General features: G+C 40.8%; 2 protein-coding genes across 4 annotated transcripts in view; one reads left to right on the top strand and one right to left on the bottom strand.

Annotated features, from left to right (window-relative positions):
* Window positions 1-6298: 6298 nt before the first annotated feature.
* LOC115165383 (tumor necrosis factor receptor superfamily member 14) overlaps window positions 6299-27110 on the top strand; it is a 38228-nt gene continuing 17416 nt past the window's right edge. Inside the window, exons 1-2 of one of the 3 annotated variants that reach the window (XR_003870141.1) lie at window positions 6299-7415; window positions 18811-18997. The gene's annotated coding sequence lies outside the window, so the exon portion shown is untranslated. The remainder of the gene's footprint in view (window positions 7416-18810; window positions 18998-27110) is intronic. The other 2 variants (XR_003870142.1, XR_003870143.1) reach the window with 2 other exon arrangements.
* Window positions 9661-16846, bottom strand: LOC115165391 (tumor necrosis factor receptor superfamily member 14). Its single transcript, XM_029718486.1, has 7 exons — window positions 16660-16846; window positions 13848-13937; window positions 12841-12966; window positions 12436-12594; window positions 12153-12237; window positions 10553-10715; window positions 9661-9887 (listed from the first exon to the last, which is right to left on the bottom strand). Exons 1-6 carry the CDS (start codon window positions 16694-16696, stop codon window positions 10583-10585), a joined length of 630 nt encoding a protein of 209 aa, XP_029574346.1. The 5' UTR covers window positions 16697-16846; the 3' UTR covers window positions 9661-9887; window positions 10553-10582.

The raw sequence follows: 27110 nt of genomic DNA, 5'->3' as shown, positions 1-27110 counted from the left end.
ATAGGATTTGCAATCTGGGAGCTGGATTTAACATTGTCTCTACAGTCGTGGCCAAAAGTTTTGAGAATGACACAAATATTAATTTTCACAAAGTCTGCTGCCTCAGTTTGTATGATGGCAATTTGCATATACTCCAGAATGTTATGAAGAGTGATCAGATGAATTGCAATTAATTGCAAAGTCCCTCTTTGCCATACCAATGGACTGAATCCCCAAAAAACATTTCCACTGCATTTCAGCCCTGCCACAAAAGGACCAGCTGACATGTCAGTGATTCTCTCGTTAACACAGGTGTGAGTGTTGACGAGGGCAAGGCTGGAGATCACTCTGTCATGCTGATTGAGTTCGAATAACAGACTGGAAGCTTCAAAAGGAGGGTGGTGCTTGGAATCATTGTTCCTCCTCTGTCAATCATGGTTACTTGCAAGGAAACACATGCCGTCATCATTGCTTTGCACAAAAAAGGCTTCACAGGCAAGGATATTGCTGTCAGTAAGATTGCACCTAATCAACCATTTATCGGATCATCAAGAACTTCAAGGAGAGTAGTTCAATTGTTGTGAAGAAGGCTTCAGGGCACCCAAGAAAGTCCAGCAAGCGCCAGGACCATCTCCTAAAGTTGATTCGGCTGCGGGATCGGGGCACCACCAGTACAGAGCTTGCTCAGAAATGGCAGCAGGCAGGTGTGAGTGCATCTGCACGCACAGTGAGGCGAATACTTTTGGAGGATGGCCTGGTGTCAAGAAGGGCAGCAAAGAAGCCACTTCTCTCCAGGAAAAACATCAGGGACAGACTGATATTATGCAAAAGATACAGGGATTGGACTGCTGAGGACTGGGGTAAAGTCATTTTCTCTGATGAATCCCCTTTCCGATTGTTTGGGGCATCCGGAAAAAAGCTTGTCCGGAGAAGACAAGGTGAGCGCTACCATCAGTCCTGTGTCATGCCAACAGTAAAGCATCCTGAGACCATTCATGTGTGGGGTTGCTTCTCAGCCAAGGGAGTGGGCTCACTTATAATTTTGCCTAAGAACACAGCCATGAATAAAGAATGGTACCAACACATCCTCCGAGAGCAACTTCTCCCAACCATCCAGGAACAGTTTGGTGATGAACAATGCCTTTTCCAGCATGATGGAGCACCTTGCCATAAGGCAAAAGTGATAACTAAGTGGCTCGGGGAACAAAACATCGATATTTTGGGTCCATGGCCAGGAAACTCCCCAGACCTTAATCCCATTGAGAACTTGTGGTCAATCCTCAAGAGGCGGGTGGACAAACAAAAACCCACAAATTCTGACAAACTCCAAGCATTGATTATGCAAGAATGGGCTGCCATCAGTCAGTATGTGGCCCAGAAGTTAATTCACAGCATGCCAGGGCAGATTGCAGAGGTCTTGAAAAAGAAGGGTTAACACTGCAAATATTGACTCTATGCATCAACTTCATGTAATTGTCAATAAAATCCTGACACTTATGAAATGCTTGTAATTATACTTCAGTATTCCATAGTAACATCTGACAAAAATATCTAAAGACACTGAAGCAGAAAACTTTGTGAAAATGTATATTTGTGTCATTCTCAAAACTTTTGGCCACGACTGTATATGTTCTAATGGAAAAGCATGGGATCTTAAAACCTGTTGAGGCCAGGGGGCAGGATCTTATCCCGGTATTGGGATTCATTGTCATGTGACCATGGCGGGGAATTCAAAACTGCAAGAGTAATCATTTCAAATAATCAAATAATCAACTATTTTCCTCCATTTGAAAGATATATCTCCTAAATCTAACCACGCTGTCCGATTTTCAGAGGCTTTACGGAGAATGCATAAAGTTAGGTTATGTTAGGAGAGTACATTGACAATAGCTGTGTGTAATGTTTAGCCAATTCAAAGAAGGGCATCAACAGACAGAAAACTAGCTAGAATTATGCACTTACCTTTGACAATCTGCATCAGATGACACTCATAGGACATTATGTTATACAATACATGCATTTTTAGTTCCATCAAGTTCATATTTATATCCAAAAACAGCATTTACAGTCGCGGTGAAATTCAGAATTTTTTTCGGCTCGAACGCTCCCAGTGAATCCAGCATTACAAATCACGGAATTACTATTCGAAAACATTGGTAAATTATAATATTGTCATTCAAAGAATAATATATTATCATCTCGTAATTGCTACCGAATGGCCAGATCTCAAAATAACTTTACTGGGAAATCACATTTTGCAATAAACTGGGTACTATGCTAACAACAATAAGCTAAGCTATAAGCTAAGCTAAGCTATACAGTTAGCATTAGCATCATCTAATATCGATAATAATATTCTAAATATCCCCTTACCTTTGATTATCTCCATCAGAAGGCGCTGCCAGGGATCCCAGGTCCAGAACAAATGTGGTTTCTTTTGACAAAGTTCATAATTTATGTCCAAATAGTTAGCGTTCAGTAGGCTCCCACAAAATGAGGTGGGCAGTGTAAAGTCACGCCGAAAAGCTAAAAAAAACCTAGTAAATAATCTATTTACGTTTGTTCAAACATGTCAAACGTTGTTTAGCATTAATCTTTTGGTCCATTTTTAACGTGAAACATCAGTAAACATCAGTAATATTTTCACACAACCTATCAAGTGTCTAGAATAAACGATTATGACAAAGACACTCTTCTCAGATTTATGCGCAGGCGCAAAAAATGAAGTGATGACGTGTCAACTTCCAAGCATTCTAATTCGGTCTGTATTCATCACAGATGCTTCAAACAACTTTATAAAGATCGTTGACATCTAGTGGAAGCCTTAGGAGTTGCGAACTGAATCCTTTCTCACTATGGTATCTATAAAACAATGACACTAAATAGTACAGTCACAAAATTCACATTTTTTTAAAATCTATTTTTCACAGGTTTTTGCCTGCAATATGAGTTTTGTTATACTTACAGACACCATTCAAACTGTTTTAGAAAATTCAGAGTGTTTTCTATCCAAACCTGAACAATAATATGCATATTCTAGCTTCTGAGTTGGTGTAGGAGGCAGTTAATAACCTGTTAGGACTAGGGGGCAGTATTGAGAATTTTTTTGAAAAATATGTGCCCATTTTTAACTGCCTCCTACACCTACCCAGTAACTAGAATATGCATATACTTATTATATATGGATAGAAAACACCCTAAAGTTTCAAAAACTGTTTGAATGGTGTCTGTGAGTATAACAGAACTCATTTGGCAGGCAAAACCCTGAGACAGATTCTGACAGGAAGTGGATACCTGATGTGTTGAATTGACTTTGAGCCTATGCCATTGAAAAACAAAGGGGGTTAGGAATATTCTGGCACTTCCTATTGCTTCCACAAGATGTCCCCAGCCTTTACAAAGTGTTTTGAGTATTCTACTCTGAGATCTGACCGAATAAGAGTCATGGAACGTGATGGCCCATTAGACCCCTGGCGCGCGATTTGATGGTGGGTACTCTCATTCCGAAACGTTTTAAAAGAAAACCCAATGGTCCGCCTTGAATTTTATTCATGTTCTGGTTAAAAAAGGCCCTAATGATTTATGCGATACAACGTTTGACATGTTTGAACGAACGGAAATATATTTTTTCCGTTCTTGAAGTGAAGTGAAGTCCGGCTGGCTTAGATCATGTGCTACAACACGGAGGTTTTTGGACATAAATGATGAGCTTTTTTGAACAAAACTACATTCGTTATGGACCTGGGACTCTTTGGAAGTGACATCTGATGAAGAGAATCAAAGGTAATGGATTATTTACATAGTATTTTCGATTTTAGATCCCTCCAACATGGCGGTTAGTCTGTATCGCAATGCGTATTTTTCTGCCGCAGTGCTCAGATTATTGCAAAGTGTGTGTAAATCTGACAAGTCCATTGCGTTCAAGAGATGTAAATCTATAATTCTTTGAATGACAATATAATATTATAAACCCAGGGTCGTTACAATATTTTAGCAATGTTTTCTAATATTAATTAATTATTTTGTTGTCATGACTTGACTGCCGGTATTGGAGGGAAGCGATTTCCTGAACATCAACGCCATAGTAAAACGCTGTTTTTAGATATAAATATGAACTTGATAGAACTAAAAATGCATGCATTGTCTAACATAATGTCCTAGGAGTGTCATCTGATGGAGATTGTAAAAGGTTAGTGCATAATTTTAGCTGATTGTATGGTTTTGGTGACGCCTGTCTTTGAATCGACAATGCATTGCACACAGCTATTGTCAATGTACTCTCCTAACATAACCTAACTTTATGCTTTCCCCGTAAAACCTTTTTGAAATCGGTAAACGTGGTTAGATTAAGAAGATGTTTATCTTTCAAAGGCTGTAAGTTAGTTGTATGTTTGAGATTTGAATTTGGACATTTATTTGGTTTCAAATTTGCCGCTCTTGAAATGCACCTGCTGTTGATAGGGTGCGCCACGGGGGGCACCCTAACGTCCCACATAGCCTCTTATTTTTTTCCAAAATTCTCAATACTGCCCCCTAGCCCAAACAGGTTTTAACAAAACAAAAAATCTGGTTGGTTTTTCTTTGGATTTTCTCCTATTGTGTTATAGTCTCATATACATTATTTTAACATTTCTACAAACTTCAAACTTCAAAGTGTTTTCTATCCAATGATACTAATTATATGCATATCCTGGCTTCTGGGCCTGAGTAACAGGCAGTTTACTTTGGGCACGTCAGTCAGATAGGAAGTGGAGAAAATAGGGGCCTAGCCTTAAGCAGAGAGCGCCCTGAACAGTGAGCGCAGTTGCACTTAGCCTAATCAATTCCAGTAGTCAGTTATATAATTATAGATTTACTCTGACATGTCGCGACCCATACTTTAACAAAGAGTGGTCAATTGGCTGATTTGGCGATCTGGAGCGTAGATCATTGTTTTAAATGGGTTATGAAATGTGAGTGTGTAATTCCATATCTCCAGTGACAAGGTTTATATAGCTTTTACGCGTTCCTACACGATGTTAAGTCATGGGGAAACATTTTATTTTACCCACTGATAGAACGTCGGCTTTTACCAAATTGACAGGAGTTTCATGATTTTTATTTCTGGGGTTGGCTTATCAGTAGCCTTGCCTCCCACGTTTCGCAAACGTTATGTGGAAAGGCAAAGTGAATGTAAAATAGTCAAAATGTGAACCAAGGCGGGGTAAAATATGGATTATTTGTGTATATGTAGAAATAGAATACAATAACATGTTGCGTGCAGTAACTGATTTTTTTTATTTTTATCTTGATTAATGACTGTATTTGTAATTTTACGACAAGGCTGTTCTCTCTCTTTTGTTTTCAATGTCTGTTCTACATCTTGGTGACTCAACTGCCTTCTAATTTGAAAGTTCGCTGCTGAACTCAATCGAATTTTCCCTGTTCTTGAAAAAAAAAATCTTGGCCTTGTCATTTTTAAAGAAAAATTAAAAGCTTGCTTGTTTGTAACAAAACAACGGACAAAATAATATCGCTAACGTCAGCAAACCCTGACGTGGCCTATTTAGTTTAGTGCTGGATGTTTCTCACTTGTTCATATAGCCATTTAAAATCTAAAGTGAAACTGCAGAATTCTCAAAATAATCTCACCAGATGTAGGCTATTTTTATTTATTTTCATAACTGCTGCAATCACAGCTAGTACCACAACAGGATATATTATTGCAGCTATGGAAATGGAGGTTTGTGGTCCACCTTCGGAGTTGGATCCAATGAGTTCCAGGTTTAATTTGCTGAAGCTTTAAGGTATCACATCTATTATACGAGAAATAAACCGCTGGTAAATCGACAATTTGTTGATCCAACTTTTTTTTACATTATGAAATCTGGGAGCATATTGCAGTATTTCGTTTATATTTGGAGGGAAATAACCATGTACTTCTCTGTGTGTGGCTGGCAGGTTGTAAATGATCCATGTGAATACGTATCACCAGTGCAGTCAGAACATAATATTGTAGGGGCAGGGAAGCAAACCCCGGGTCGCTGACGCGATAGTTAAACACCATACGCATCGCGCCAATAGGGTTAATGTGGCTCATATAGTAAGGATCGCTACACTGCCCCCACACACCCCCTTAGTTGGAATATTGTGCCCCTTCAGTTCTGTATCGTTTTTCTGTCCCATAATCTGCCCTTTTCGTTGTGTATGCTTCATTCATGCAACTCCCTTACACGCATACGTATGTCATATACATTTTACCAGTTGAAAGACATTGGTAAGGGCGGAGTCAATTTGACGTACTACGAGAAAAAAGTTTGACTGCGCAGCTGGATGTCATTTAGCTAACGTTAACAGTTAGGTGGGTAGCTGAGAGCATGATGGATATTAGAAAGTGGCTTCGCCAGGGCACTTACGGCAGCGTCGGACCAAAGCGGCGGGTAGGGGGAAAAGCCTGCCACAGAGGCCAATGCCGCTGAGCCGACGCTAAACACGGAGGCCAAGGCTGCTGAGCCGACGCTAAACACGGAGGCCAAGGCTGCTGAGCCGACGCTAAACACGGAGGCCAAGGACGCGCAGCCCAGCAGCAAATAAGCACGTGCGCGTCCGTCTTGCAGCCTGGTGACAGCGGTAACCAACCCGAGGAGGGGCCTGCAGCCGCCAAGACCGAACCTAACAACAGCACCACCAGGATATTACAAGCACCGGCGCCCCCGTTCGTGCCTGACGACCTCGGTGATGAGGAGCCAACACAGGTTTGTCTGGGGAAATACCCAACCCGCCTGTAGTACTGTGGAAGAAAACTGGCATTTTGCAACGCGTGGTTTAAAGGCAGAGAGTGGCTGGAATATTCCTGCAGCTTGATGAGTTATGGGAAATATAAGCACATGGAAACCCCAGTCCAAAGCAAACGGCAACGAGTAGTGAGTAGAAATCTGAAAGAATATGTGGTCGAAACAACGGGCCAGCAAGAAGAGGATTTATGAGAGTGCAAAATACTTTTTTTTTTTTACCACTCTGGATTCTGTACTGGGAGAAATGTCAGGAAGATTTAACGAACGAAACAGCCAATTTGTTGATGCCCAGAGAATTAAACCTTTATGGATGTGGAAAAAGTGAAACCACGAGTACAGACTGAAATTGCCGGATCCGGTGACGAGAAATGGACTACGCAGATAACTTTGGATAGACACTCCGGGCCTCTAACAGCAATGCTGACTGTGATGGCATTGCAACGCGGATTAACATTTGGAGCATCCAGGGCCACCTGCGATGACTCTTTTTCAACCTTGAAAAACATTTTCAGTTCGCACAGACGGAGCATGTTGCACAGGGGAAAGCTCGGCTGATTCAACTGGTATTTGAGAGATCTTACAAGCAAATTCCGTGGGGAGTGGAACGAGAGACTGCTGAGGTTGTTCAACACAGCAAGGCGGCTGCAACTCTTTGGAATCTGGGTAAGAACAGGCAGCTTGGCTGGGCTTGTATTTTATTTGCTAGCTTTTGGAAATGCGTGCCAAATGTCAGAAATAATCGTGATTTATTTATTGGCGTTGCTGCCAAATCTACTGCTTGATTTCTGTGATGTGATTGGAAATGTTTGGTTTATAATATAATCGGATTGGTTTTTAATGTTGGTTTTATATGGTAGAAGAGGTGCTTTGCTTTACATTGAGGGTGAGCAGACCTTGATCAATGGTTGAGTACCTATAGCGTTGCCATAAACAACTCGTTGCTATGTAATACTAATGTATCTATCATACGCAGCATAGTACGGCACTCTTGTGGGAAGTATTGTGAATTTTTCAGTACATATGTGGCAGTTATTTATTTCAGAAGGAGCCAGCAAAACTAATGCACTCTGTGCTCTAGGTCATTGGACACCGTTAGACATGCACGTGGTTATTCTTGTAACTGTTATGGCCAACTATGGTTACACCTCTTGGGTTTTTTCCAGAACGGGTTGGTTCCCCTTTCGGTGGAGTCAGCAGGATGTCATGTATTGGTTAGTCCTGTAGGGTGCCAAGGTCTGTTGCTATGGTCCTACATGCAGGAAAGTGTTTCTGTGACTCTACAGGTTGCATGTCCTAGTATGAAGGCAATATGATAATGGTGGCTAAATGCCAGAGGTGATGAGCCATTTAAGGAGTTACTATGAGTATGACGTAAGGAGGACAAATGTATAAAACATTTGCCAAGGCTGGAAGGCAGTTTTCATGATTCCAGCTCGGCTTTTATTATGAAGTTATAAAAAGTCTATTTGAACTCGCATGCTCCAGTATTTGATATATGATTGACCAAATATTCCACGACAGAAGCCAGCTTTGTAGCTGTGTCCAAGCTGCATTTTACAGAACTCGTGGTAGTGAGTGCATTGTACATTATTTGCTTTCTGCGATTGGAAATGCATTGAATGGGCATGGGAAGTGTTATTACGGTAATAGCAACTGTCTTGCGTTGATGGGTATTGTGCATGTAGCGTTGTCATAAATTGCAATTTTTCGAGCCGGTTATGAATTGTCCACGTTTGTAAAGTGGTGCAGTAGCCTGTATTCTTGCGGCAAGACAGCCTGCCTGGCTGCAAATACATTGTGTGTAACTGTACTATCGATTATTATCCATCCTGTTATCAGCAAGCGAAAATAGTTGTGGCCCATAGTCATTTCTGATGCTCCCTTGCCGAGTTAATCCTGCTGCCGGGCTTGCACGTCCCGGTACTTTGACTACTCAGTCCTCGCACACGTTCCGAACCCAGGTCGCTGGGTTAAAGGCAAATGCTCTACGCATCGCGCCAATAGGGTTAACCCACTTGGTGGGAATTGTAATGTTATAATTTTGACCATCCTCACCTTGCCTCTGAACGACCTAATTCCCTAGGCTACAATAACTATTTCGCACCTAGGATTTTATTTAATTCACAACATTGTTATTCCATCTGTGACAGTGATGCTTATGTCAGTGTAAATCAGTTTTGAAACGAGCATAGGCTAAACTAGAAAGTGTTCTGCTAACCATACTGTAGTACTTAAACGGACTGTAGTACTTAAACGGACTGTAGTACTTAAACGGACTGTAGTACTTAAACGGACTGTAGTACTTAAACGGACTGTAGTACTTAAACGGTTGTCAATGGGGAATTCGAACTCTAACCAATCCACAGGTGGGTTACAGTCGTCGATACATCAACAAAATACGCAAGTTCTCATACTTTTTCATCAAGAAGAAAGCCAACCTGCATATTTGTAATAAGCATTATGTTGCAAATGCAATCCGGTTTAAAAACTGATACAAAGTAACCCTTGAGTGACCGCGAGAAGCCTCATAACCGACTGTTGATTTAGGACATTTACCTAAGTAAAATATGGCAGTCATTTACATTTTAAGTGCCGTGATAGGCCTTATGAAATTACTGCTAGAGATTCAGGAAATTAACAAATTTAATCCATTGACATTTTTTGTAATAACCTTTTCTTTTTGAAGATAATATAAAATGTGTGGTTTTAAATATATTTAAGTGTTTGTAATGGTTAATCAGAATGTTACAACCAAACCTAGACCGACCTGCACCTGTTCTGATCACTGAGCTATTAGGTTCTGATTAGCCCATTCTATCTCGGCTCCAGGGTTCTGCCGATTGGGAATGAGAACAGAGAAGTTATTGAGCGTTGCTGTAACTGTTACACTTGTGCGCCATCTCATGGATTGACAGTGTAAATTCATTTATGAGAATCAATAACAATTAAATTGTTAGTCAAACGATCATCAAAACAGTTTGGGTGTTTCAAACAGTGAATTTAGAAAAGTTTAGTTAAATGCACAGGTACTGTTAATATAAAAGTGTAAGTAAAAAGTGACAAGCATGCATTTCATCCTAGTTTAGTCTTACATCAGTTACAACATTACCAGGCACATTCTCTGCTGTTTCCACTCTGGAAAACAAGAAGCAAACAAGTCAATAATTTAGTTAGGAATAGTATAAAGTAGGGCCGGCACGATACCAGTATTGAAATATTTTTTTCATGTCCAAAATGAAAACAAAGCAGACCAAACTCTTTGGTACATTAATAACCTTCTGTATGTAAAATATTGTCTGCTATAGCTTGTAATATAAATGTGACTGCATGACAACATAATGATATTTGTTTACAACATTAGGGCTGTTTTCCTAACAAAGTTAAATCAGCTTTGTGTTTTGTTTCCTTGTCACGATACTAACGAGCATCACAATACTGTTATAGTCCCATCCCTAGTATAAAGTCATCTGCATTACTCAGTTATTACTATGATAGTCTGAAATATTGAATCTAAATGGATAACGTACAGGGAGTTACTGGTGACTTGTAGAGGTCCCGTTTCTTGCACAGAAACATTACATAAGTTAGGATTGCTATTGCAACTAAACCAGACTAAATGACAATAACAACATTGGATTCTTTAGCCATAAAATTAACAGAATTTCACTCACTAGAAAGTCTTTCTTGAAAAATGATAACTTTGCTTGCATAACAATGTATGAGGATTAATTAACTTCAAATGACTAGGATTTGGATTTCAAAATATTTAAAATGAATAGTTAAATAAATAAAGGGCTAACCTCTTGCCAGGTAGAAACAAAACAGGGCATCTACTGGAGGCCTAACAATAATAATAATGTTGGAGCTATTAGATTGGTATTCCTCCTTGGTGGCACTTTGTTACAAATAACATCTTGTCTAGAATTTCCATCTTCAGTCTTCATGCGTCTCATTGCTGCACAACTGCAGAGTAAGAAACACAAACACTTATTTAATTATGCAGGTCAACTACAGCATATTGTAATGTCAGGTTTTATATGGATTAATGGTAAATCCATTTCAATTCAATCACTTTTTGACAGCATCCCATTTGATTTAATCAACACTTTCCATACATATTTGCCTATAGAAGAAGTGGTTATAAAGTTACTTTTTGGACCTGAATGACAAAACATTCAGGAGATAAAGGGGTCAAATTTGATCCATTTTGAAAACCCCACCATACCATGAGACCTCCATGGCTTCATCACTGGAAAAGATAAACGGTTGTGTTTGATATCATTTAAAAGCTTACAAAATGCAAGTAGAAAGAAAAACATGATCATAAAAAAGACATTCATCAGTAATAAGGGCCTCAATCAGCGTTCTGAATTGCCCTAGAGGCACCAAAACATCAAATATAAGAACATTTTGAAGATTGTTACACAAATAAGGTGCAAGAAAACAAATATCTGATTTACCTAACTCCGTAGAGACCAAAATAATTTTAGCAAAGATGTTAGGTACAGTGGGACTTTTGTAAAAGGGCTTTATAAATGAAAATATAGCAATGTATCAACCTATGTGACATCAGAGAGCCAACCAACTTTGAGAGAGAATGCAGTGATGAGTACTAATTACTACCACAAAGATGGCCGCCGGTTCACCCACAGTTAAATGTCAACTTAAATGGTCATGTTTATTCTATTATCTATATTTCAATTGGTTTCCTATGGAGGATTCACAGTGTAATTTAAAACAGATATTCCCATTAAAATCAACATTCACTGTGTGGACCTCCAACCATCTTTGTGGTACCATTTGAAAGTTTACATTTCAATTGTATTCCTATTTTAGTACATTTATTATCCAAAACATTACTCACCCTGTTTTCAAGAGCATGCTGTGTCTCAACCGATGGTGGCACAACACAAAAACCTCATGTCCTAAAATAGGCGTTTTTAGATGGACATTTAATGTAAAAAAAAAAAATATATAATCTTAGAATACTTTTTTCTTCCAACAATTATAAAATAGTTTAAGCTTTATATCAAATCTCAACCGTTTATCTTTTCCAATGATGAAGACATAGATGTCTCATGGTATGGTGGGGTATGCAAAATAGATCAGTCAGCACCTTATCTTGAATGTTTTGGCATTCAGGTCCAAAAAGTCCCTTTGAGAACTTATACAATGGGCAAATATGCTGTCAAAAAGTGAATCAATTCAAATGGATTTACCATTAATCCAGCCTGTAATTATATTGTCAACCAAAATCTGGTTGCCAGAACATAATTTATAGATTGCCATCAGAGCATTGATCCTGCTTTCTGAAATATATCATCAATGTCCCAATTATTTTAAAAGAAAAAAGAAACCTAAAGCAATTCAAGAAACTCTAGTACACAAACGATGACCTACTCAGTCCAAGCAGTGCAGTTCACACCATGTTGTGAGTAAAAGCCATGCTGACACTCCTCACATATGGTATCTGTTGTCTTTGTTCCTATAAAGTGAGAACAAACAATGTTCTGTTCAAAAGTAAACCATTGAGGTGATGGAGAAGTCAAAATCACCTGAGGTATGACTTCACTTCAAAAATAAACCATTGCAAAAAAACACTAAGCTATCTAGAGCCCATGTTATACTCATTTATCAGAATTATAATGTCCTGTACGATATTTATCCTCTACTTCATACTTACCAGGTGATTTAGTACTCTGTCCCGGTGAACAGTGTGTATGTTCTACTGCAAAGTTACACTCAGAGTTGGATGAGTAGCTTCTACAGTAGTATCCATCTAGAACGTCGCAGACTGTGTTACTTGTCGGTTTGCATTCTGTCTGAGTGAACAGGCCCTGTCCTGGAAAATATCAGGGTTGATTCATTTCAGTCAGAGGACTACTTATGAGAAGGCACCTCATACCCTTTTCACACTATTGTGGTGACCTGAAACGTAAGACACTGGCTCAGATATTTTCTATTTTACTTTCCAGTTGGTGGATGCAGAACCAAGCCAGTGCCATACAACTCAGCTCAGCAGTGAAAAGGGGATGATGTCTACTGCTAAAAGGAAAGATGGGAAGGTTTGGAAGAAATGTAAATGTACCTGGGTCACAGGGACTGCAGGGAAAGCACTTGGTTAGACCATTGGCCTCGTTCATGAAGGTCCCTCTGATACAGGGTATGCAAGATGTGCTGGACTCTATTGTACAATCTCTGCGGACCACCAAGCCTAATCATAGAAAATACAATTTAACTTATTGAGACGTTACATATTTTCTTTAAAATGTCAGTTTTCTACTTTAACATTATATTCACTATCTCCACAACCATACCAGTATATAGTGAAAAAGATGGGGGGCCTCCCGAGTGGCGCAGTGGTATAAGGCACTGCAGTGCTGGCTGTGCCACTACAGATTCTGGGTTCAAGTCCAGGCTCTGTCGCAGCTGGCCACGACCGGGAGACCGATGGGGCGGCGCACAATTGGCCCAGCGTCGTCCAGGTTAGGGAGGGTTTGGCCGGTTAGGGAGGGTTTGTCTCATCGCGCACTAGTGACTCCTGTGGCGGGCCGGGCGCTGTGCACGCTGACACGGTCGCCAGGTACACAGTATTTTCTCCGACACATTGGTGCGGCTGGCTTCCGGGTTGGATGTGCATTGTGTCAAGAAGCAGTGCGGCTTGGTTGGGTTGTGTTTCGGAGGACGCATGGCTCTCGACCTTCGCCTCTCCCGAGTCCGTACGGGAGTTGCAGCGATGAGACAAGACTAACTACTACCAATTGGATACCATGAAATTGGGGTGGAAAAAGGGGTGAAAATACCACCAAAAAAAAGGGAGAGAAGAACAGGTCCTAAGAAAACGACACCCTATGATGTCACATACATTTTTATTTTTTTAAACACAATGATGCAGAGAGCTGTATTCCATGAAACATGCCTCTCATTTACAGCATGACTAGGCCTACAGCATGAATAGGCCTACTGAAATACTGTATTGTGAGATTGTAGGCTACCTGTGGAAATGTGACTCCCTCTTGTTTACTGTTAATGTATTTCCCGTACCCGTTGTGTGCAATTGTAAAAAATAATAGAATTGAAAAGATTTTACATTACCTTTATTACACATTGGGCAGCACTGCCCATCACTTGTTTTGTATTCTGCTGGACCACAATCCTTTCCAAATACAAGTACCAAATGAAAACCTGTAACATAAAAAAAAATATATATATATATATATATAATTTTTTTAAGTGGCAGTCTGTAAAGCCATGTTCACATTGGCAGTTTGAAGTGAGTTAAATCCTATTTTTTTGGCATGTCCAATTATAATCTGTTTTTCCTGCAGTCTAAACACCCAAAAAGCACATGGCAAATGACAGCTTTCTGTCTCTAAACACACATCTGAATCAGTCATTTGTAACTTGCTGTTTGGACAGTCAGTGTTCCAAAACGTATTCATTGTCATGCCATGCCCTTGACAATGACATTAGAGTTGACATTAGCACAAACCGACAGGAATTTAGAATTAAAACGATAATTTTAACTAATTTTCCCCCACTAATAAGTAGAAATCTACTGGACAACATCGATCTGGACGTTGAGTGTTTCTACACTAAAAGTCCAAGCTGCATCCACCCTTGCCAAGTTTGACTTGAAAAGAGCGACCTTGTAACCTACACTTTTGTACAAGGTTGGGGAGTAATGTAAGGAATTACAAAAAACGGTAACTAATCTTGTTACATTACCAGCAAAAATGTTATAATCAGATTACAGATACTTTTGAAAAACCTAGATGATTACTTCGAGGATTACTTTTAAATTCAGAAAATAACTTTTCATTTGCAAAACAAATATATATTTTGACACTTCTCAGTTTTCTCAATGACATTCAAATCAGCATTGGAAAAAGGCGCAAGTTTAAGTTTTATTTGATCTGACTCGCTCAGGTGGAACAGAGACCACTGATGACACACCAAATGCGTTTGATGGATCGTTGGAAAAGAGCAGGAATAGGCTTTTGTAGGCTACAGTCCAAGCTATGTCTTCTAATGGTGCCACTGCTGTCAGCATCCAAAGATTATCCAACTTGAATAAACACTTGGCGGTAAGGATGACATGCAGTGGTGTAGTCTACGGCGATACAGATATCACTTATTGATATCAACATAGCTCATTGACGTGAATCGCACTGCTGCTCTCTCATTTTGCGTCTTACGGCTTGTGGATGGCTGTAAACAAATTTAAATGTGTATTTGAACCCAATAATGGTTGAATTCAAGAAGTTTAAGCTGCCTATTAATCTTTTTTTTTTTTTTAAACCAGTGGACAGCCAGTGAAAAATGTGCTCTTGCGACAGCTGCATAGTGCGGATCCAAGCATATGGAATAAAAGTGGGGCGTGTGTTGCTCAATCTAATTCACTATGATTTAAAAAAATATATATAATAATCCATAGGCATAATGGACACATGCTCAAACACACACTTTTGATAGACTTAAAGGGGCAATCTGTAGTTGTTACATCCATTCCATCTATCCATCTATCGATTCTTGAAGAATATAACTTATAAATGTCTCATGAGTTTAGTTCAACTGTCACACTCCACACCAGAACCCAAAATATAAGCTCCAATGTTTGTAAACATTGTAAATGTAAACAGTCCTCTGTGAAAACAAAATCATAAACAGAGTAGGGCTGGTTAATAAGTCCTTAGTTTTGGGGTTATGCTCAAATGTAACAATTTGGCTAATCTATACTTCCAAGGCCTATTCTTGAAGATCAAGGGGTATAACATTTATTGGAATGACTGAAATTCTGATAGAGTTTAGTTTTGAATGTAAAGAGAATTTAATTGTATTATTATATGTAGTGTAAATTAATATTTTTAAATTTAACTAGGCAAGGCAGTTATTTACAATGGCGGCCTACCCCCGCCAAACCCTAACATGGACGACGTTGGGCCAATTGTGCGCCGCCCTATGGGACTCCCAATCACGACCGGTTGTGATACAGCCTGGAATCGAACCAGGGTCTGTAGTGATGCCTCTAACACTGAGATGCAGTGCCTTAGACCGCTGCACCACTCGGTTAGAAGAAGCCTACATAACCAACCCTTAAAGTAAAATGTAACATCCATATATTGCCAGCTATGTACAACTTTAACATTGATTTATCCTGCAATAGATGTGGTTCAATTGGTAACATATATTTTTGTATTCCAATGCTTCTTAAAGGGGAAAGTAATCTAACAGTAACTGAATGTAATCTGATTACGTTAGAGTTTAGGTAATCCAAAAGTTACGTTACTGAATACAATTTTGGACAGGTACTAGTAACTAACGTATTACATTCAGAAAGTAACCTAGCCAACCCTGCTTGTGTTGTAGGAAGCTCTGGTATCTATTTCGGGTCCGAAATAACAACTCCAACATCAGGCGAGTACGCTAGACTACTCTCCAAGTAACTCTGAATACAAGGCCGTCATTAAAATGTTAATTTAATCAACATTGGGGATATTTGTAGTAATAATCTTTGCATTCAACATATTTGGCAACGTGCATGCACATGGTTGTGGTGGTTGCGAAGTTAGTAGCTAATAGTACAGTAGCTTGCTGATCCCATTTTGGGGGGTAGCTAGAATCGCCAATTTGATAGTTGGACTAACGTTATTTGATTTTCATTAGGACAGTAACGTTAGCTGAGATAACCAACTGTATCTAGCTAGCTAACTTGCCAAGGAGGATACTGTTCAGACGGAAGGGCGCATACCATGTGCATTTGCTGACTTTGCTAATGCTGTAGTATCTAGCTAAAGTTTGCTGTTTACGAGGGTAGCTAGAATCACCAATTTGATAGTTGGACTAACGTTATTTGATTTTCATTAGGACAGTAGTTGAGAGAACGAACTGTATCTAGCTAACTTACCAAGGAGGAAATGCTGTTCAGATGGAAGGCGTACCATTTTCACTTGCTGAAGAAGATGTCTACGCTCTCTACGTTGACGATAGATTAGACTTTACAGATAATAAACAAATACGTGTTTAAATACTGTTATACAACATACGCTTTTAAACACATAAAATAAAAATGTCTTAATACTGACACTAGAGGGCAGTACAACCTATCTTGTGACCGGATGTAAGACCTGTGTTGCTGGAGATACATTATCTAAACCCTTTCTTTTACATTACTTGCCAATCTTTGAGGTTTCTCATTGAAGCATTGTTTGAAATCATCAATGCACTTGCCCTAGTCTATTTTCTTAGACATCCATGAGCAAAAGTTATATCACAAAATTATGGATTTTGTTATCATTAAGAGTTTTGCAAGGCTTTTCACTAACCACAAAAAAAGAGGCTTAACCATGTTTCAGACTGGAGAGACAGGGGTTGGAACACTTCTAGCCTAAATGAATGACACCCTGATTCAGGTTGCGACACACCTTTCCTGTTACTTCATCAGATAACTTTGTTTATACGCTACACTTCCTCTTAAAGAGACAAAGTTAGAAAGCCTGAATCACGGTTAGGAAGCCTAAATACTTGTGTATTTGTAATGAACACTAGAATAGAATACAGCATATCTACCATGTGTGCTTTTGGAAACTTGCTGTGTTTGTGACTTACAATAAGAGCAAGCTGAAGTCAAACTTGAAAAGCCATCCTCTTTCTAACCCCGAAACAGAAGTGTTCCAACCCCTGCATCTCCAGTCTGAAACATGGTTATGCCTCTGGGAAAGTGCATTGACTATGTCAAGGAATGCTTCAATGAGAAAACTCAAAGATTGGCAAGTAATATAAAAGAAGAAAGAGGCTGGTTTTTCAAGTTTGACTTCAGCTTGCTCTTATTGTAAGTCACAAACACAGCAGTTTCCAACAGCACACATGGTAGATATGCTGTATTCTATTCTAGTGTGCATTACAAATGCACAAGTATTTAGGCTTCCTAACCGTGAGCCAGGCTTTCTAACTTTGTCTCTTTTAAGAGGAAGTGTAGCGTATAAACCTGATACTATCATGTTATTTTTATTTAACATTTTTATTTAACTAAACCGGTGAACTGAAAATAAAGGCAGGTTATGGAGAAGCCACATTCACATTGTGTTTGAAAAACTTTAACTGAATAGTCCCAAAAGTGCAAACTCTACCTGCCAGTTAAGCAAAATAATTTGACATACATATTTGACCCAGGTCTGATTCACATATATAGCCTAATCTGCACACTCAAAGCATGTTCAACCCTTTCTAGACATGGCATAGACAGGTTTGAATCTGTCCTTCACTATCTTCCTGGACATGGTCTGTAGCTGGTCTAACCTGTCCTTCACTATCTTCCTGGACATGGTCTGTAGCTGGACCAACCTGTCCTTCACTATCTTCCTGGACATGGCCTGTAGCTGAGTCAACCGGTCCTTCAGCTGCTGTCTCAACTCATCCTGCTGGCCTTTAGCAGTGATCAGCTCTCCTTCCTTTATGGACAGAGTTCTACACAAGGAACTCACTATACCTGCAGAGTACAGTATTGATTGGGATAACAAACAATAAGAGTGTCACCTTTTCAAAGTGTTTGTCACAGCTATCCAATCCTCTCAGATCTCCACAAGTGTAGAAGGGGGTAGGGGAAAGGGACTAAGGGTTGATTTGGGGTTGGGGGCTCATCCTCCCACAGTTTAGGCTCTAAAGCTGTGTTTGATACTGTATCTCCATGTGAATACACCAGAAGAGATCACATGATTCTTCCTGGCCTCCTAACTCCCTCATCAGTGGTTGGTTGGTTCCCTCCACGTCTCTCATCTGTTCAGTAAGTGATAATCTGTCTTCCTCCTCACTGTCCACAGCGTTCTCTATATATCTGAAGCACTGTGTTTGTGGCCATGTTCCAAGACTCAGACAAGGCCCCCATGCAAGATTAGATCCGTTTTAGGTCTTATACCAGACAATAACATTACATGCAACCTATATTATTCAAATGTTAACAAATTGTTCATTCTTAACTCTGACCAAGTTAACTAAGGGTTAACCTCATGCTGTATGGCTTGGTGTCTGTCTCAGATTGAGTTGCTTCTCTGTCCAACAGGGCTAGGAACCCTCCATGTTCAGGACCCCACCCAGGGCTGGCATCTCTCAGCCTGTGGAGCTCCTCTTCTATCCTGGCTGTATGCTGGCTCTTCTCCTGCACCTCCTTCTCCACCTCCCTCCGATTCCTGACCTCCTCTGACAGACACACTATCAACTCCACCTTTAATACAAAGAAACACAGAAAAGTATGTGAGGTGACTAAGGTTACTACAGCTCCTCATTTTCACTATTTGTTTTCTATACCATTTTGGCTTTTCATTGGTTTTCTTTTAGTTTGACAGGTTTTATATTTAATTCTAGATGTGTGTTGTGGTCTGTTTGATCTGGTATCAGTTTTAGTTTGAAGAGTCTTGTAACCTGAAGTTTTTACTTTCTTTTTTGTTTCTTTTCAAGTTTAGTTTTAGATTCAATTTTAGTCAACCATGAGGGCAGAGGGATAGATGCCACTGTTAAAGTTAGAGCACTGCTGGGTTAATCAGTATATGGCTGTATACCCATTAAACCTTATCAACTGGACAAAGGTCACAATTTGCTGTTCAGTACATGATCAAATCAAATGTTATTGGTCACATACATATGTTAATGCGAGTGTAGCAAAATGCTTGTGCTTCTAGTTCTGACAGTGCAGTAATATCTAACAAGTAATCTAGCAAATTCACAAATTCACAACGACTGCCTTATACACACAAATGTAAAGGGATGAATAAGAATATAGTGTCTTGCGAAGTATTCACCCCTTGGTATTTTTCCTATTTTGTTGCCTTACAACCTGGAATTAAAATAGATTTTGGGGGGGTTTGTAACGTCTGATTTACGCAACATGCCTATCACTTTGAAGATGCAAAATATTTTTGATTAATTCCTAACTCTGACCTAACTAAGGGTTAACCTCATTCTGTATGGCTTGGTGTCTGTCTCAGATTGAGTTGCTTCTCTGTCCAACAGGGCTAGGAACCCTCCATGTTCAGGACCCCACCCAGAGCTGGCCTCTCTCAGCCTGTGGAGCTCCTCTTCTATCCTGGCTGTATGCTGGCTCTTCTCCTGCTCCTCCTTGTCCACCTCCCTCTGATTCCTGACCTCTGACAGACGCACTATCAACTCCACGTTTAATATAAAGAAACACAGAAAAGTCTGTGAGATGACTAAGGTTACTTCAGCTCTGCATTTTCACTTTTTCTATACAATTTTGGCTTTTCATTAGTTTTATTTTAGTTTGACAGGTTTTATATTTAATTCCAGATGTGTGTTGTGTTCTGGTATCAGTTTTAGTTTGAACAGTCTAATTCTAGATCTCTGATTGTGGTTTTAGTTTGAACAGTATTCTAACCTGAAGTTTCAAGGTTTTACTTTCTTTTTTGTTTATTTTCAAATTTTGTTTTTAAATGTTAGTCAAACTTGAGGGTTCAAATGCAGAGGGATAGACGACACTGTTAGACTGATTACCACAGCAGTGTTCTAACTATCTCTGTATACCTATCAAACCTTATCAAATGAACAAAGGTCACACGTTGTTGCTCACTACATAAGCTACAATACTCTCACAGAACTCTGAAATATACAGTACAAAGAAGTTCTTACTTCCTACCTGACCTCTGACCACATCCTCATAATGAGAAATGGTCAGTTCTGTCAGCTCCTCCTGAAGCGCACAGATCTCATGGTTTTCTGATTACCCTCTCTGGCTGCTCCAGGGTCCAATCAGACTAAACTGGTCATTTCCATTTCTGCAGCCATTCACCTGCAGGCTTCAGAGAGAACCAGTTGATGATCATGGTTGCTTCTGCACAACACTGGCTGAAAGGTTACAAACAATCCAACATCTGAAAGGAAATGACAATTCGACTTTTAAAGGCAACTCAAGTTAAAATGTGGACTTTATTACAGATTCATTCATTTCAATAAGCTGGTGACATTAATCAACTTACTCCTGAGGGAGGGGGCGGATTTAGGGATGACTTTCTGCTGATGTTCTGACACATGAACACTTCTGATTGTCCTCAACTAAAGGCTGATGGATCTTCTCTCCCTGAGCGTTGAGAGGATTCCTTGTCATTGACAGGCTCAGCAGTGGTGGAAAAACTACCCAATTGTCATACTTGAGCAGAAGTATACATACCTTATTTGAAAATGACTCAAGTAAATGTGAAAGTCACCCAGTAAAATACTACTTCAGTAAAAGTCTAAAACTATTTGGTTTTAATTATACTTAACTATCAAAACTAAATGTAACTGCAAAAATATACACTGCTCAAAAAAATAAAGGGAACACTTAAACAACACATCCTAGATCTGAATGAAAGAAATAATCTTATTAAATACTTTTTTCTTTACATAGTTGAATGTGCTGACAACAAGATCACACAAAAATAATCAATGGAAATCCAATTTATCCACCCATGGAGGTCTGGATTTGGAGTCACACTTAAAAATTAAAGTGGAAAACCACACTACAGGCTGATTCAACTTTGATGTAATGTCCTTAAAACAAGTAAAAATGAGGCTCAGTAGTGTGTGTGGCCTCCACGTGCCTGTATGACCTCCCTACAACGCCTGGGCATGCTCCTGATGAGGTGGCGGATGGTCTACTGAGGGATCTCCTCCCAGACCTGGACTAAAGCATCTGCCAACTCCTGGACAGTCTGTGGTGCAATGTGGCGTTGGTGGATGGAGCGAGACATGATGTCCCAGATGTGCTCAATTGGATTCAGGTCTGGGGAACGGGCGGGCCAGTCCATAGCATCAATGCCTTCCTCTTGCAGGAACTGCTGACACACTCCAGCCACATGAGGTCTAGCATTGTTTTGCATTAGGAGGAACCCAGGGCCAACCGCACCAGCATATGATCTCACAAGGGGTCTGAGGATCTTATCTCGGTACCTAATGGCAGTCAGGCTACCTCTGGCGAGCACATGGAGGGCTGTGCGGCCCCCCAAAGAAATGCCACCCCACACCATGACTGACCCACCGCCAAACCGGTCATGCTGGAGGATGTTGCAGGCAGCAGAACGTTCTCCACGGCGTCTCCAGACTATGTCACGTCTGTCACGTGCTCAGTGTGAACCTGCTTTCATCTGTGAAGAGCACAGGGTATCAGTTGCAAATTTGCCAATCTTGGTGTTCTCTGGCAAATGCCAAACGTCCTGCACGGTGTTGGGCTGTAAGCACAACCCCCACCTGTGGACGTCGGGCCCTCATACCACCCTCATGGAGTCTGTTTCTGACCGTTTGAGCACACACATGCACATTTGTGGCCTGCTGGAGGTCATTTTGCAGGGCTCTGGCAGAGCTCCTCCTTGCACAAAGGCGGAGGTAGCGGTCCTGTTGCTGGGTTGTTGGCCTCCACATCTCCTGATGTACTGGCCTGTCTCCTGGTAGCGCCTCCATACTCTGGACACTACGCTGACAGACACAGCAAACCTTCTTGCCACAGCTCGCATTGATGTGCCATCCTGGATGAGCTGCACTACCTGAGCCACTTGTGTGGGTTGTAGACTCCGTCTCATGCTACCACTAGAGTGAAAGCACCGCCAGCATTCAAAAATGACCAAAACATCAGCCAGGAAGCATAGGAACTGAGAAGTGGTCTGTGGTCTCCACCTGCAGAACCACTCCTTTATTGGGGGGTGTCTTGCTTATTGCCTATATTTTCCACCTGTTGTCTATTCCATTTCCACAACAGCATGTGAAATTTATTGTCAATCAGTGTTGCTTCCTAAGTGGACAGGTTGATTTCACAGAAGTGTGATTGACTTGGAGTTACATTGTGTTGTTTAAGTGTTCCCTTTATTTTTTGGAGCAGTATATTTAAGTATCAAAAGTAAAAGTATGAATAAAACATTTCTTATATTAAGCCAACAAGACAAAACAATTTTCATGTTTTTCCATTTTTCTGATAGCCAGAGGCACACTCCAACACTCAGACATAATTTACAAATGAAACGTTTGTGTTTAGTGAGTCTGCCAGATCAAAGGCAGTAGGGACAACCAGGGAGGATCTGTTGATAAGTGTGTGAATTTGACAATTTTCTGTCCTGCCAAGTATTCAAAATGTAATGAGTAGTTTTGGGTGACAGGGGATATGTGTGGAGTAAATAGTACATTAAAGTGTGTTTTTGTTAAGTAATATATACCACTGAGTGTCAGATCGGTCTGTCAAAAGAAGTGACAGTAGTAAGTTCACCTGGTTAACTCTGGAATATCAGATCAACATTCAGTTGTCAAACAACAAATTAAATGTGAATTCGGTCAGAAGTTTTATAAAAGTCCAAGTTTTTGACTTGCAAATCCAATTTATTTTCCATACATAATTGATTTTAAAAAATGTACTTGAACATAGTTTTTCAGATGCTGATTTAGTACCATTGTGCCCAGTCAGCACTCCACTGTGGGTAATATGAGCTCTAGTACTGTATTAGATCAGCTTGGTTTTCCTGGTAGTTTCGAGGGCTCCAGTTAGTGTGTGCACATGTTGAGTCTTGGCTCCACTCATTAAGGCTGTCTTTAGTCTACCAGGTGTCTCACACACCATCTTCAGGAGTCCCTGTTCACTTTTCAAAAATGGGTGAATCAAATGATGGTGAACCAGCTTTTTAGTACTGATGTGGATTTTATTTTTGGGAAAAGCACCCCATTATACAAGGTATGTTTTATATGCAAATTGGGTGTAGACTAATTTGCTAAAATAAGTCTGTAGAGGTTATTTTTTATTTTAGATAACATTATAATTTGTGTAAAATATGTTAGTTGCATGAGGGTTTTGTTTTACAGGCCAGCTGGGGCATATTCATTAAGCGGAATCTGTTCCAAAACGTTTCTTACACATAAGCAAACGAAATGGGGGAGGGACCTCACTGAATTTGTCCGATAGAAACTCTCGGTTTGTTTCTTAAATGGTAAACGTTTTCCATAATTAATACACCCCCTGGAAAGTCCATGTGTGTCATGAACAGCTTTAGCATGAGCAATAATTGTGTCATCTGCGGTTCGCTTTCAGAGCAGCTTACCGATCACTGTACCAGTACAGTTCGTATAGCATTTAGCCGTACCCTTATCCTACTGCTCCTCTGGTGATGTAGAGGTTAATCCAGGTCCTGCAGTGCCTAGCTCCACACCCACTCCCCATGTGCTCTCATTTGTTGACTTCTGTAACCGTAAAAGCCTTGGTTTCATGCATGTTAACATTAGCCTACTCCCTAAATTTGTTTTGCACACTCTGCCAACCTGGATGTCTTAGCCGTGTCTGAATCCTGGCTTAGGAAAACCACCAAAAACCCTGAAATCTCCATCGCTAACTATAACATTTTCCGCCAAGATAGAACTGCCAAAGGGGGTGGAGTTGCAATCTACTGCAGAGACAGCCTGCAGAGTTCTGTCATGCTATCCAGGTCTGTGCCCAAACAGTTTGAGCTTCTACTTTTAAATATCCACCTTTCCAGAAATGTCTCACTGTTGCCGCTTGTTACAGACCCCCCTCAACCCCCAGCTGCGCCCTGGACACCATATGTGAATTAATTGCCCCCCATCCATCTTCAGAGTGTGTACTGTTAGGTGACCTAAACTGGGATATGCTTAACGCCCCGGCCGTCCTACAATCTAAATTAGATGCCCACAATCTCACCCAAATGATCATGGAACCTACCAGGTACAACCCCAAATCCGTAAACTTGGGCACCCTCATAGATATTATCCTGACCAACCTGTCCTCTAAATACACCTCTGCTGTCTTCAACCAGGATCTCAGTGATTACTGCCTCATTGCCTGCGTCCATAATGGGTCCGCGGTCAAACGACCACCCCTCATCACAGTCAAACGCTCCCTAAAATACTTCAGCGAGCAGGCCTTTCTAATCGACCTGGCCCGGGTATCCTGGAAAGATATTGACCTCATTCCGTCAGTAGAGGATGCCTGGTTATTCTTTAAAAGTGCTTTCCTCACCATCTTAAATAAGCATGCCCCGTTCAGAAAATGTAGAACCAGGAACAGATATAGCCCTTGGTTCTCTCCAGACCTGACTGCCCTTGACCAGCACAAAAACATCCTGTGGCGTTCTGCTTTAGCATCGAATAGCCCCCGCGATATGCAACTTTTCAGGGAAGTTGGGAACCAAAATAAACAGGCAGTTAGGAAAGCAAAGGCTAGCTTTTTCAAACAGTAATTTGCATCCTGCAGCACAAATTCGAAAGTTCTGGGACACTGTAAAGTCCATGGAGAATAAGAGCACCTCCTCCCAGCTGCCCACTGCACTGAGGCTAGGAAACACTGTCACCACTGATAAATCGACGATTATCGAATTTCAATAATCATTTTTCTACGGCTGGCCTTGCTTTTCACCTGGCTAACCCTAACCTGGTCAACAGCTCTGCACCCCCCACAGCAACTTGCCCAAGCCTCCCCCATTTCTCCTTCACACAAATCCAGATAGCTGATGTTCTGAAAGAGCTGCAAAATCTGGATCCCGACAAATCAGCCGGGCTAGACAATCTGGACCCTCTCTTTATAAAATTATCCACTGCACTTGTTGCAACCCCTATTACCAGTCTGTTCAACCTCTTTCGTATCGTCTGAGATCCCCAAAGATGGGAAAGCTGCCGCAGTCATCCCCCTCTTCAAAGGGGGAGACACTCTAGACCCAAACTGTTACAGACCTAAATCTATCCGACCCTGCCTTTCTAAGGTCTTTGAAAGCCAAGTTAACAAACAGATCACCGACCATTTCGAATCCCACCGTACCTTCTCCGCTATGCAATCTGGTTTCCGAGCTGGTCACGGGTGCACCTCAGCCACGCTCAAGGTCCTAAACGATATCATAATCGCCATCGACAAAAGACAATACTGTGCAGCCGTATCCATCGACTTGGCCAAGGCTTTCGAGTCTGTCAATCACCACATTCTTATTGGCAGACTCAACAGTCTTGGTTTCTCAAATGACTGCCTCGCCTGGTTCACCAACTACTTCTCTTATAGAGTTCAGTGTGTCAAATGGGAGGGCCTGTTCTCCAGACCTCTGCCAGTCTCTATGGGGGTGCCACAGGGTTCAATTCTCGGGCCGACTCTTTTCTCTGTATACATCAATGATGTTGCTCTTGCGGCTGGTGATTATCTGATCCACCTCTACGCAGACGACACCATTCTGTATACTTCTGGCCCTTCTTTGGACACTGTTAACTAACCTCCAGACGAGCTTCAATGCCATACAACTCTCCTTCCGTGGCCTCCAACTGCTCTTAAATGCAAGTAAAACTAAATGCATGCTCTTCAACCGATCACTGCCCGCATCTGCCCGCCCGCCTAGCATCACTACTCTGGACGGTTCTGACTTAGAATATGTGGACAACTACAAATACCTAGTTGTCTGGTTAGACTGTAAACTCCTTCCAGACTCATATTAAGCATCTCCAATCCAAAATTACATTTAGAATCTGCTTCTTATTTCGCAACAAAGCATCCTTCACTCATGCTGCCAAACATACCCTCGTAAAACTGACTATCCTACCGATCCTTAACTTCAGCGACGTCATTTACAAAATAGCCTCCAACACTCTACTCAGCCAGTTGGATATCACAGTGCCACCCGTTTCGTCACCAAAGCCCCATATACTACCCACCACTGCGACCTGTATGCTCTCGTTGGCTGGCCCTCGTTTCATATTCGTCGCCAAACCCACTGGCTCCAGGTCATTTGTAAGTCCTTGCTAGGTAAAGCCCCGCCTTATCTCAGCTCACTGGTCACCATAGCAGCACACGCTCCAGCAGGTATATTTCACTGGTCACCCCCAAAGCCAATTCCTCCTCTGGCTGCCTTTCCTTACAGTTCTCTGCTGCCAATGACTGGAACGAATTGCAAAAATCACTGAAGCTGGAGACTCATATCTCCCTCACTATCTTTAAGCATCAGCTGTCAAAGCAGCTTACAGATCATTGCACCTGTACGTAGCCCATCTGTAAATAGCCCATGCAACTACCTCATCCCCATATGGTTATTTATATTTTTCTTTTTACTCCTTTGCACCACAGGATCTCTACTTGCACATTCAACTTCTGCACATCTCACTCCAGTGTTTATTTGCGAAATTGTAATTATTTCACCACTACGGCCTATTTACTGCCTTACCTCCCTAATCTTACTTCATTTGCACACACTGTATATAGACTTTTGTATTGTGATATTGACTGTACGTTTGTTTATTCCATGTGTAACTCTGTTTGTGTCACACTGCTTTGCTTTATCTTGGCCAGGTCGCAGTTGTAAATGAGAACTTGTTCTCAACTGGCTTACCTGGTTGAATAAAGGTGAAATA

The sequence above is a fragment of the Salmo trutta genome, chromosome 28 (genome assembly GCF_901001165.1).
Source record: "Salmo trutta chromosome 28, fSalTru1.1, whole genome shotgun sequence".
NCBI classification, from domain to species: domain Eukaryota; kingdom Metazoa; phylum Chordata; class Actinopteri; order Salmoniformes; family Salmonidae; genus Salmo; species Salmo trutta.
This window is presented reverse-complemented; position numbering and strand designations above follow the sequence as displayed.

What these genes read in the sequence shown, in the direction of transcription:
- LOC115165391 (XM_029718486.1), bottom strand. Translation starts at nt 16,696, where the DNA reads ATGGTACGCCTTCCATCTGAACAGCATTTCCTCCTTG. An exon ending in TGAACAGCATTTCCTCCTTG is followed by an intron (nt 13,938 to 16,659) that starts GTAAGTTAGCTA and finishes TTTATGTTACAG; the next exon opens with GTTTTCATTTGGTACTTGTA. An exon ending in ACAGAGTACTAAATCACCTG is followed by an intron (nt 12,238 to 12,435) that starts GTAAGTATGAAG and finishes CTCACTTTATAG; the next exon opens with GAACAAAGACAACAGATACC.